Source organism: Microtus ochrogaster, chromosome 16 (assembly GCF_000317375.1).
Source record: "Microtus ochrogaster isolate Prairie Vole_2 chromosome 16, MicOch1.0, whole genome shotgun sequence".
Taxonomy (NCBI): domain Eukaryota; kingdom Metazoa; phylum Chordata; class Mammalia; order Rodentia; family Cricetidae; genus Microtus; species Microtus ochrogaster.
Window position 1 is genome coordinate 33,591,460 of NC_022018.1, and position 13,891 is coordinate 33,605,350.

General features: G+C 37.8%; 1 protein-coding gene across 1 annotated transcript in view; it reads left to right on the forward strand.

Moving 5' to 3' along the window:
* The first annotated feature begins 1,506 nt into the window (after positions 1-1,506).
* Positions 1,507-13,891, forward strand: part of LOC101981832 (prolactin-8A9-like) — a 21,050-nt gene continuing 8,665 nt past the window's right edge. The window contains exon 1 of the mRNA XM_005355130.1: positions 1,507-1,621. Coding sequence (XP_005355187.1) covers positions 1,507-1,621 — 115 coding nt within the window. The remainder of the gene's footprint in view (positions 1,622-13,891) is intronic.

Here is a 13,891-nt window from a genome sequence, read left to right on the forward strand (position 1 = left end):
TCTTCCAAAACTTAATGATAAGACCTCATTGGTGAAGACACAACGTAAGTCATATAACATGGAGAAATTAAAGTGGTATGTATCTTGAAGCTTTATCACTACTGCATAAACTCTATAGTGCTATGAAGAGTTCCAGGGAAGAAAAAGGAGTCATCAATTTGACCCATTGATGAAACATGCATGTTACAACATTGCCTGTCTGGCAAGAATAACCACTGGTGCAATAGTGTCAGGAACACTCTGGAAGTAATAAGTCACTTTCTGGTTAGTTTTAAAGCCCCAGTGCATGAGAAAGCCTGTATCTGATATGATTGGACTAAGAATATATAGCTAAAAAATTCATTGACCATAGATGACTACTTCTTCCAATTATTCTCTAGACAGAACTTAGTACTAAAAAGACTCCTAATAACTTATTATTATATTCCCAAATAAGTTCATCTCTAAACCGTCATCTGAGAAACTCCTTTTTGCAGTAAATGTTGATTAATAAATAGACCTACTGAGCATGTTAAACAGTATAAGGCTGTAGAATTATTACAACTAGATGGAACACATACACCCACTTCCTTTCAAGACTCAAGGGTCCCTGACGAAGTGGGGGCAGAAAGAATGTAAGGGCTATAGGACAGGAATAGTTATGTGGAAAGTGTCTTCTCTGTACAGCACAGAAGCTGCAATATAATCTCATACTACTTGTGACAGTATGCTTAAGATTTGTATTTGCCCAAGATAGAAAAAATACCAATCTGGAAAAGGGACTTTGGCAGGAAGTTGTACCCCTATCTAAGGACCATTTTTATTGAGAGATAGAGAGACAGAGACAGAAATAGAGACACACAGAGAGAAACAGAGAGACTGAGAGAGACAGAGCAAGACAGAGTAAAACAAGAGACAGAGAGACAGAGAAACACACAGAGATGGAGAGAGATAGAGAGAGACAGAGAGACACAGAGAGAAAGACAGAGAGAGAGCACCAGAGTCAGTTTTCTCTAGAAGTTCAGACCATTGGAAGATGATCATGCACCCATAAAAGTCCATACAACCAAAAATATTTGGCAGTACAAATTGGTCTTGATAACTTTCACAATAGCCACAAAAGGAAACAAAAGCAGCAGCGGTGGATGAGTAGAATGTAGGATATATCTTGGAAGAATTGGGAAGATAAATGAATAAATTCCAAACACGTTGTACAAGCTTCTAAAAAACAAATAAAATATATTTTAAGTAGAAGGGGGAGATTAGTAAGGAAGCAAGAGATCATTAGGATGGGGAAACCAGTTAATAAAGTCATTGTGATCAAAGTACAAAATGTTGAAATAAAACCCATTATAATCACCTTTAGTATATGGTAATAAAAATTTTTAAAGAAGTAGATTTGGGAAACACAAAATCATCCTAAGTATACTCCAATTCATGACTACCTCCTAAAACTAAAATTGTCTGGATTATCACTGTGGATGGATAAGCACAGAGACATGAAGATGAACAAGCTGAAACTTAAGGATGGACAATGGTTCCCTCCTCAATGAGTACATTGTGTACCGCTCTATCCCATGCATGGAATGCTTAGGAATGCTGCATAAGCGTGTTCAGGGGAGCATCTGCTGGAGAACCTTTTGTAAGCCTCTTCTCTGAGGATGTGAAATATTATGCAATCATTAGGTTTCCCAGAAATTTATCTGTGGGGAAGAAGCTGTTCACCCAACTCCAGGCCATTTCAGAAAGCACTCATTGCAGTAAAACAGCTCTGCTCTATAGGGCTAACCAAAAGTCAGAGTGGACGGCTGACTGTGGCATAGATGACCTACATCTAGCAAGGTTGGTGAAGCCATGGCAAAGAATCAGAGCAAACAACTCAAGAAAAAAAATGGATTATAGGTCTGAAAAGTATATATTGACATCTATTGATAAACATTCTATTATATCTGAGTGTTTGCTTTAGAGCAGTGGTTCTCAGCCTGTGGGTCATGACCCTTTTGGGAGGGTGGGGGTTGAATGATCCTTTCACTGAGGTCACCTAGGACCACTGGAAAACACATATAATTACATTAAGATGCATAACAGTAGCAAACTTGTAGTTATGAATGACAACAATTTCATGGTTGGGTGTCACCACAACATGATAAGCTGTAATAAAGTGTCAGAGCACTAGGAAGGTTGAGAATCACTGCTTTTGAGGAAAACATTGATATGAGAACGGGATCTGTTCATGACATACTGAACAATTATGAGGGTTTTGTTTAGCATCCACATAGATGAAAATTTCAGATGTAATTTTACCCTTTCATGAAGTAGGCCACGCTAGGCACTAGGAAAGCATGCTAACCCTCACCAAAGCTACTGTTATCTAACACCAACCTCTGTGTGTCTTAATAGTTTAGTGATGTATCAGAAGAAGACTAACATGTTACCAGCTACAGTTAGCTGTTTAAAAAAAAAGAAATAAGATGTGAAGGGGGGAAATAGGGAGAGGGGGAAGGAAATGGGAGGCGGGGAGGAGGTGGAAATTTTTTCAAAAAAAAAATCTTACTAGAGTATCTAAATATTTTGAAATCTTCTCTGAATGCACATTATCTCAGCCAGATTCAGTAAAGTCTAGGCTTCAGTGAGGTGAATTTTCTTTTCTCCATCCCAAAGTTTGATTCATAAGAATGAAAGAAGAAAACTAAGAGGTTTTAGCTGACCTAAAAACGTGACTTAAGAATAAAAGGACATGCATCCAAAGGATGATGTAAAAAAAAAAAGGAATAATATAGTATACACAGGCATAGGAGAAAAGCATCTCTAACAGTTCTAAGTTTATTGAATGAAATGCCACTGCCTGGCATGTGTTACCTCATTGTGACTTAGTGAGCAGCAAGGTTTCTACGTCTCCTTACACCATTCTGGTTGTTTAGACTACATTTGGACACTTGTTGGAACAAACTGATTGGACCCAGTTCCTGAAAGACATTCAATTGTCTTATCCCATTATGTGGAAAAATCAGACTGGGGTTGAACTGGAATCTTCACAATTTAAAGACACGAAGGGATCTGCCTGGAGATAACTGGAGCCAATGAAAGAAGCAAGGGTGGGTCAATGACAAGGGCATCTCAGAAAAGTTTCACCTCCGTATGTGTGCCCCTGGAGAAGGTTAGTGCACCAGAGTCCTGGTTTCTGTGTACTTCTGAACTCATGTATACTCTAGTAGATTGCCCAAGGCCACTCACAGTTATAACAGCAAGGAAATCAGGTTTAAAACCCTGGATAATTTTCCAATTACTCTCCTGCTTCTGGAAATGGTAGTAGTGTTATCACTATCATGGAACTGTTGTATCAGCGTGTGTCTGCTATTGGTAGGGTTAACTAATGACCAAGTCAATTTAGAGTTCCCCAATGCCAAGTTGACTACGCCATCACTGATGGACATATCAGACCATGTGTAAATTTGTGTATGCTAATTACATGCTAAGACCAGGAGCAAGCATAGTAAGGCATGTCCACCACACCCACTGTAGCACAGCAATTTTGGTTATAGGAGTAACTGCTAGTTAAACTGCTGCAAGGAAAAAACTGATGGGTGCTGTGACATACTGGCTCAATATTGAGTAATAAAGCATACACATACATCATCCTTTCAAAGAGGCATGAAATTTATAGACCTTTACTGAAAGATTGCTAGAGTATGAGGAAGGAGAAGATGTGAAAACATACAAGAATGTTACACCTGGTCTGATATGTCCATCAGTGATCATGTAGTGACCTTGGCTTTGGGGAACTCTAAATTGACTTAGACACTAGTTATGGCCTACAAATAGCAGCCACACAGACAAAAGGGTTCCATGATAATAGTGATAACACTACTAACATTTGCATAAGCAGGAAAAATACCCAGGGTTTTAAACCTTATTTCCTTCCTGCTATAGCTGTGAGTGGCCTTGCGGTAACCTGCTGGGCATATAGGAGGTTAAAAGCAAACAGAAATCAGGATTCCAGTGCAGCAGCCTTCCAGTGCCCTTCATTCTGTCCCACATACAAGAGAAAAGACATTCTAATAGTTAGAAATCATAAACACTGCTTAAAAGTATACTGGATCAGCCATTCTGTATGTCATTGTGATCACTAGATACATGTTATAATCACACCGACAAGGGAATGCTGAGAAATTGAGCAACAACAGAAAATCGTATTATATAGTTGATGAATTATAAGCAAATAAAATTTTAATAATAAAATTTTGTAACTGAGTTATAAATTGTTCCTTCAGATTATGCTAGTTTAGCAATGTCTGGCTACCAGGTTTTATTGATTATTCTGTAAGAAACTGACCTGAATTGGATACCTATTTCAAATATTCATTCATATATGTGCATAAGAATGTAAATCCAGTTGTTTTTATTACATATTACTAATGGTATCTCATTAGTAATATTTTATATAACTGACCACTAAATCAGCTCTTCTTGATTCTGGAGAATCCCCTGGTTCCATGTTTGCATCTTATTCATATGTTATTAATCTCTGTTTTCATGAACTTTTCCTATGGCTTTAGTGAAAGGACTCAAACATGAGGATCATGGAAATACTATATAATGTTCCTCAGAGTGAAACCATGCTCTCAAATATTAGGGAAAGATCTACTTACTATGGCAGTTGTAACTTGTAATTTATATGTTCATTCCTGTATGACCTTTACCATAACTTCTCTCAAAATGATTTGATTTGGTTTGAACATCATAATGAGAAATGAAGGTAGAGGGAGAAATAAGATTTTTATGACATTCTACACTGGTAGACTCTTCATAAACTAATATATTGATTTCGCCCCAGTGTCCTCAAAAAATGGAATATTATCCTACTAACTGAGGAACATAAAGTGAATATTTGAAAGTTTATTACAAAATTTCAACCACCAATATGCCCAGAAAGAGTGGGAATCTGTAGTTTCTCTAACTCGTGCTTTCACTGTTAGTGATATGCCACAATGCTGCTAGGATCCATCACTATTGGTAAGGTCTTTTTCTTCATATCTTTATATAAAAGCAAAGTTTGTTTCATATCTTTCTAGGTGTTATATTTTATTACCACAGAGTTGCTTATAAATACCAACACTGTCAGTATTTTAAATCAGAGCTGTTTCCTGTCTGATCCTGGCAGTGAGCACACACTGGGAGGTCAAACTCCACTGAGATCCCCACTGATGCTAAAAATGAAGCGAGCACTGTGCCATCGCCCTTCATCTGCTGACGGATGGACTGCTTGGCTAGAGGCAAGGACAGAGAGTGAAACAAACCGAGAAAAGCACGTTCGTGAATGACAGAATTTCCTTAGTAAATCCTTGTTCTCAAATCCCCTACAACCTAACTATCTTAGGTGAGTGCAATTGTCACAACAATCTAATTGTCATGAAGACTCTGACTGAAAATGATTTGGGCCACGTGTCACATTGGTAATGGTCATCTTAAAGCTTTGGCTTTGTGTAAGGTCACAATTATTAATACTAATAATTAATTCATTTAGTACTAAACACATCAAAATCATGGACTTTTTCCTGATAGAAAGAGTAGATGCCTGATTGACAAATGATGTGATTGATATTTTCCTACTTTCATTCACGTCAAGCCTTAAAAATTTACGTTGATGACTTAGAAAATCATATAAAAGCAAAACACATTTTATTTCACAACAGTATTTTTTCTCTAAAATCATATCAGGTAATAATCCTAGTAATTTTCAAGGTCCTTACACATTATTTGGGACATTGGATCCATCTTGAGAAGGGAAACCAGACCGTCTTTGAGGAAATCAAATTTCCAAACACCAGAAGCACATGGACGTTTGAGTGCACAAACTCAGTATTCCAGGTTTTACTGGTAGGAACTCATTCCCGCTCTCCCCACGGCCCCACCTCCTTCTCATACATAAGAGACTGTGAAAAGTTCTTCAATTAGTAGTCTCTACCTTGTAATTGTACATATAATACAATTTATGTTTATTTTAAAATTAATAAAATGACACGAAGAGAAAAGATGCTATTATTATATAACCTCCTGGGAGGGGAGAACTCTGTCAGGTTGCTCTTATACACATTTCCTATGACACATAGTGAAAAATCTTTCATGGAACAGTCACTTTCCTAAGATTTCCAGTGGTAAGATGTAAAACTGATATCATCTTTAAATGCGTAAAATAAGAATACCTGAGTAATTTTCAGTTATTCTGGAGTTCCATTATGTTTTGTTCTACTGATTCAGTCATTTCCTAATTGAACGTATTGGCAAAACTTAACCTTTTGTCGGTTAAGATTTTCTCACTCTCTGTTTTGGTTTGCGTGTAAACTGTCTCCACCGGCATTTATGTTTGATTTCTTGAGCCTCAGTTATTTTCCGTGTTGGAAGTCTGTTGAAACTTTGGTCAGAAGATTTGGTGGAGGAAAGTGGGTCACTGGGAAGTGGGAAATAGCCGAAAGAAAGGAATGTCTCTGGGACAGGCCTTTTACAATGAATCCCTCTTCCTGCTCCCTTATTCCTCTTCTCCTCTCTCTCTCTCTCTCTCTCTCTGTCTCTCTCTCTCTCTCTCTCTCTCTCTCTCTCTCTCTCTCTCTCTCTCTCTCTATCTCTCTCCAAATACACCCAAAATTGATGCACCATGTTTTTATTGCCATAATTAAGAGCTACTCCTAACCCCACTTTCCCTATCAGAATGAACTGTACCTTCGCCTTTAAGGTAAAACAAACAATTCCTTTCTAAAGAAGCTTCTTTTTGCACAAACAGTAGCTATTACAGAAAGCTACAATAGACCATGTTGCACAGAACAATTGACTGTAAATTGTTTTTATATCTACAATATAACTCAAACTTTGGGGAAATTTTCAGAATAGGGGCAGAATGTTTGTAAGAGCTAGTGGACCATGATGTTTTCTGTGGCAACTGAGTTTTTGCACTCATGAAATCTCAACATTCCGGGTCTTTAAACAAGACCCAGGTAAGTACAATAGTTGGCAGAGTAGTATGAAGCAGGGAAATCTGTTGTTAGGTGGAGAAAAGTAGGTGATCAGTGATTTCTTTGAGAGAGAAAGGTCAATCTTCCCTCAGAACGGGCCCTCAATGGTTACTCAACAGAAGTGGTCATTTCAATAAACGTACAGAGAAACAGATGAGTATTCATCTTTCTTTATTGATTTCAATGAAGTATCTGTCTTATGATGCACTATCAAACAAAAAACAACAAGCATTCCTTCCTTCTCCTCAACATTCTTCCGAGACTTTTCCTGTGTTCTTTATCCTGAATCTAACAGGCTTCCTTTGGGTATGGTATCTGCATTGGTTTAGTGTCCACTCAAATCTCCTTTATTTAAGTCATTAACATTGTGTTCTTGCGGATCAAGTCACACACCATTGTATTCAGAGAATGCCAGTCGGGCAATTTAACCTTCCTTCCTACTGCTCCAGATACAGTCCTTTCATTTGTACAACGGGGTGGAGCATAAGGGGAAATGAAAATTTCTCTACTCTCCAACTTACATAGCGATATGATAGACCTATTTTAGACAAGATCACAATTTAGTTCCCTCTCAGTGACAACTGACTCTCCTGTGGGTCACTTTGGTGCTTTCCAAGGACACATACTGACAGGATACAACAGGATGCAGAACATTAATAACCTTGCCGAATTTCCCTACCCACTACATAGTTCTGACATTTGCATTGTCCTTTACATCCTTTGTGTAATGTTGGCTCAAGTTAAATCCATAGTCCAAGAGAATGGTCAAAGTGATCTTTATCATGAATGGCCAAGGGAGTTATCTTCATCGGGATTACTTGAGCAGTGAAGTAACAATAGCATTGAATCACTGCTGTCTCTTAATTGGGGCTCTAAGAGCCTTCTTCTCCTGTTCATATGGACATAAAGTAGCATAGTAACTCACTAGCACTCATCACCTGAGGAATGATATGCCATTCTTCCTTTCTTTCAAATCCCACGTGTACTTTTGTCCGGGAACAATCTCCTTAGAGTCATTCACTCAGACATTCCTGAGAAGCTCACTAATCCTAATAGTCATTCAATACAATTAGTCAGAACATCTGATATTTGACTTATTCAGTCTACACAGTTATGATTAGTTGACGGAAGCTTAGCTTGTCAAATGTGACTAAACCACCTAAGATAAGGACTCATCACACTGTCAGATGCCCCTAGATGAAGGTGGGTTACCAGGTACTATTTCAAAGTATCAGAGATCTGCAAGGATTTCCAGACAGCAGGAGACCATGCAAACAGAATTCTAACGAACAGAAAATGGAAACAGTGGATGAAATGGGGAAAATTGAATGTAGGGAGAAGGAGCAAGGAAAAGCAAGACTCAAAGCATATCTTTAAAAAGCATGTTATGCTTTTATCTTATGGTGATGCTAGTATACTTTGATGCTAACAATGATACTACAGAGTTAGGATACTAAACTCCATGATCACTTAAAGCTACTTTAAGTTTTAGACCCTCATATATTTTTATATCATCTTCTCCTTCCACTTGCCTTTTCTCCACTTAAGTGTTTTCTAGAAAGTTTCCTTGCTACTGAGAACTCAAGAACAATGGCAATGGGTTTTTGATCCTACTGCATGTACCGGCTTTGTGGGAGCCTAGGCAGTTTGGATGCTCACCTTACTAGACCCGGATGGAGGTGGGTGGTCCTTCGACTTCCCACAGGTCAGGGAACCCTGATTGCTCTTCGAGCTGATGAGGGAGGGGGACTGATAGGGGGAGGGGGAAGGAAATGGGAGGCGGTGGCGGGGAAGAGGCAGAAATTTTTAATAAATAAAAAAAAATAAAATAAACACAGAAGTACCCCTTCCACCGGGCAGTGGTGGCACACACCTTTAATTCCAGAACTTGGGAGTTAGAGATAGGTGGATGTCAGTGAGTTTGAGGCCAGACTGGTCAACAAAGCAAGTTTTAGGATAGCCAGGACTATTACACAGAAAAATCCTGCTTGATAAACAAAACCAATAACAACAACAACAAAAAAGTACCTCTTCCTCGTCCTTCATCCATTGAATTGTTAGAGCTTTAGAGAGAACAAAAGTAGATAACACTCCATGACAAAATTCAAGAAAAATTCTTGCTATGTAATAAAAATTCCTAATGGTCATAAGATAACAGTTCAGGTGAAACCTATTGGATTCCTCACAGTCAGGCTTACTTCACCTGAACCTGACTTCTCCCTGATTGTGATGATCTCTATCTTTTAGAACGCATCCAAACAACATGCTTCAAAATGTCTCAGTTCCTCTACTTTCTCTTGAATATATTCAAAACTATCATTGCTCTGACATTATTCAAACTTTTCTTCAAAAGATGGGTGCATATCATGAGATCAAGGGATGGTTTATGTATGTTAGTTTTGGCTTCTTACCAGTCAATTTATGATAAGTAAACAGGGAGAAAATACGGCAATGACTACCAATTCTAAAGTATGTAAATTTCATGGCATTATTTAAAGCATGGATTTATGCTAACGCTTAATCAATTGTATATGATGGAGAAAGGCCTCTCTTCAAAAGTGGCATATAGCTGAAACCGATTTTTTCAGAAAAAAAAAAGGTTTTATAGCTGTGTTACACAGAATCAGCAAAGAAGATGAAAAATAATGTTTCAAAAGAACATAGCAGTCAACTGTCTCTCATGAGAGTATTTGTGGTTGCTTCTGCAGATTTCAACAAAAAGTAACATTGGAGTGAAATAAAAAAGTAATTGTTTTATTGTAGGAATAGGAGCTATGATACCAAAACAGAAAGAAACATGCTCCACAAACTGAGGCTTTAAAATGTCATATCATGGGCACAAAAATACCAAAAGAAAGAATAAAAAAGAAATGGTGACTAGTAGTTTTAGTTGAACTTGGATGAAGTGTTAAGACAATATGCAAATTACTACACTAATGTCAGAGTAGTGGATACTGCTAAATAAAGAAAATATGAACAAAAACTATCATCAAAGAAATTACTGAATGATCAAATCATTTCTTTCAAGGCCTCAGAGTTCTGATGGATTGGTGAAATGCTGATTTATCAAATAAAAAAAGAAAATGTATTCATGAATTCATTTTCAATATTTCTATAGCACATGCATACCCTGACTTTAACAAAGAGGAGATGAATTTTATTATAATACATTAGTAAGTAATCAATGTTTAAGTTTTTGTAGATATTCCTATAGAGTAAGAAATGGGAACCCCTGATGCTAAAAGCCTTTCCACCATGGACAGTGATAGCTATCAGTTTTGAGTTGTATGAGAGCAGCACAAGGTACTACAAAGGAAGATAGTTGGAATTTGATTATATACCTAGAATATATGTGATCATGGGCTAGAGGTGATTTTGGAATGCAGAACTGATAGAAGAAGACAGGCAAGCAAGTCTATATTCAATGTCGACTGTATAAAAGGAACTCATCAAGGACTCTCCAATGCAGAAGAAATCAAGGCAGCCGTCAGCAGCCCATGGCTCAACAGTGGAAGATGGCAAATGGAAATGACAAAGGATCTTCAGAGAATAAGAATAGATACAAAAACAAATGAGGGGAAGATCCGTGAGATTAAGATGAGGTCAGTTACCTGTATGGCCAGTTGCTCATGAACTTTATTTTCCAATATGAACCAAATTTACCAAAATATTGTAACATAAAACATCATTAAGCTGAACTTAATCAAATGGTACTTCTATGTATGTAATGTACAGGACAAAAAGACATCATTCTTAAGCAATAACATGACAGAAGTCACTATCTTCCTTGTTCCTCATTGGATTTGTTCTCTTTTTTTTTTTCAACAAAATAGACAAATCTTTATTCAAACTAACCAAAAGGCAGAGAAAGAATGTTCAAACTAACAAAATCAGAAATGAAAAGCAAGACATAGCAACACATATGAAGGCAATCCAGAGAATCATTAGGTCATGTTATTATTATTATTATTATTATTATTATTATTATTATTATTATTAAAAATTTCTACCTCCTCCCCACCTCCCATTTCCCTTGCCCTCCCCGCTACTTCCCTTCCCCTCCCTCTCCAGTCCAAAGAGCAGTCAGGGTTCCCTGCCTTGTGGGAAGTCCAAGGTCCTTCCCCCTCCATCCAGGTTTAGGAAGGTGAGCATCCAAACTAAAGGAATTTGTGGTTGTCTGCAAGATTTTCTTTGTTTAATCTTAGTTTAGAGTAATTTTCTCTTTTCAGTGTGAGCATGGCCTAAATTTTGAGATAATATTTCTCTCTGAATATGTATGTATATGTGTTTGTCTGTATGAGTGCATGTACAAGAGGGGGTGGGGGCAGAATATAAATAGATGTTTGTGATAGTGACTATTGAAAACTTTACAAAATTTAGAATGGAAAAAATGTGACAGAGAAACAATTCCCCAATCTGGGGAAAGTCACCAGACTCCAAACACCCAAGAGGCTTTTAGAAGACAAAATAGATGAGAAGAGCAGAAAACTTTCAACTGAACATGGTAGTCAGGTAGCTGTGATGTAAAGAATCTTCATTTAGACATTAAGAATCAAGTCGAAAACTTGTGTTTGAGCATGGCAATATTAACCCCCTTGATTTTCATCAGGCAGTTTTAGATCTCAAGTCCTGCATTCCTGAAAACTATACTCACTTTGTGAAAAGAGATGAGAGTCTAGTCTTCAAAACTGTGACCTAAGTCTTTGATTGTATCTCTTCTTCAACCATGACTGAGCATAAGACTACACTTTCAGTAGAAGAGGTAGAATATAAGTGACTGGAACATTATTTAAATATCATTTAAAAAGTGCTAATACAGTTGATACAGAAAAGGAAAAAAGTTGAGAACAGGGCTCAGGGGAAGTCAAATGTGGCAAGATTTGCATTCTGACCAATCTAGGATTTGCAGTGGAAATGCTGACCACATGAAAGATGTGCTGGTTATGAGCAAATGAAAAGCTATAAACTGAGTAACAGTCCTCCATAAGGTAGAAAACAAGAGAAAACGTTCTACTCAACTCCCAGCTGCAGCACAAAGATGTCTTAGAGGGAGGGACAGCACATCAGATAAAATCAGCAGGTTGGCCAATATTGCCCTTGAGCAAGGGAGGACATTACAGAGGACCTGAGGACATCTCAAAGGAATCTTAAAGGAAAGGCATATTGGGTTTTCTCAATTTTCCTAGTAGACTAAACTCCCTGGCTTTCTAAAATCATTGTGAACTAAAGTCAGCACTATTAGGAGGAGGAGGTAGATTGGTGAACATAAGAATGATACTGCTTGCCCTAGGGGAAGGCAATTAGCTCTGCATCAAAGAGTACTCTACGTGCAGTTCTCTCATGTAGATAGGAACGCTGGACGTGAGTGTGCAACAGGGACTCAAGCTACAAAGGAGGGTGTGAGTGTTCTCTGGAACCTGTGAAATTTATATCAAACTTATATGGTTGAGAAAAGGGGAGTTTGTAAGGAGGAGATTACTCATGCAGACCAGGACCCTTCCCTAAAACACTTGGCACACAGAGCTCCATGGCCTAGGGCCAAACAAGAAATTCTCAAAAGGTGAAATATATTTGGAGGGGCAAGATGTTTTTCAGGTCTGAATGTTTGTTGCTTTACTTTGGCCATTAGCCAGCTAGCATCTCTTTCTAATCATATGACAGAGTTCCAGATGGAGCATCCCAAAGAGTTCATAAAGCTGTATGTAGACTGTAGGATTGAAAAAGAAGTAACAATGCCATCTATGCTACTCTACAAAACCATATACTTTGGAAGAAACAACTGATATATGCTTGAAGATTTATACTGTATAGCACCAATGTCAAGATGGGATTAGTGTTCATGTAGATGCAGAATTTGGAAGTGAATATATGTTTTCTTGAAACAGATAACTGTAGGTCTATGGAAATGAAAGTCTGCAAAACTTCCATTGCATAAATCCAACCTCTATACACTTTACTCATTTGAGAGAGAATCTGAAAGAATATTAAACATAACAGTTAAGGAATCTATGAGAGTGTACATACATTAAAAGAAAGGGATTCCTGAGAACCATTGGATTATTGTATTAAATCCCTGAGATCAGGGTGAGTTACTGTTTCAAGAGATATTGGATATTGGACAGTCTGGTTTCCAAGGTCCCTTGCACCATTCTTACAGCTATATCTCCTTTTGAACATGCACCAGAACTAACTGATTGACCTAACATTTTAGGCAGCAAACACACTGTTTTAAGAATATGAAAAAATTTGGTTGGCACTAAGGTAGAAGATCCTTGCATGTCAATTGGCTGTCAGAGTCTGGAAGCTCCTACGGAGTTGTCTTTTGAAAAATTGTCCAGTGATACTATGGCTCAAGTACTAATACTAGCAGCAAACATACAAAACTATATTTATTAGAAAAACAGTGTCACAAATGTTTCTTGAACAAACCTGATATGATTAAGGCCAATGCTAAGGAAATAAACCACATTTTGTATTTTTTTTTATTGAAAAAAAAATCCGCCTCCTCCCAGTCTCCCATTTCCAATGCACAATCGTTTACTTGAGATGGATGGAAATAGAAAACACTATCCTGAGTGAGGTAACCCAGACCCAAAAAGATGAACAGGGGATGTACTCACTCATATTTGGTTTCTAGCCATAAATAAGGGTCACGGAGTCTACAATTGGTGAACCTAAAGAAGCTAAATAAGAAGGTGAACCCAAGGAAAAACATATAGTTATTCTCATGCCTATGGGAAGTAGACAAAATTGCCAAGGAGAAAATTGGGATCTTGTGGGTGGGGTGCGATGGGGGTAAGGGGAAATGGGGAGAGAAAAGTGAGAAGGGGAGGATGGGGGGAACTTGGGGAAACAGGATGATTGGGATAAAGGAAGGTTGCATAGGGGAGCACGGAAGCACAATT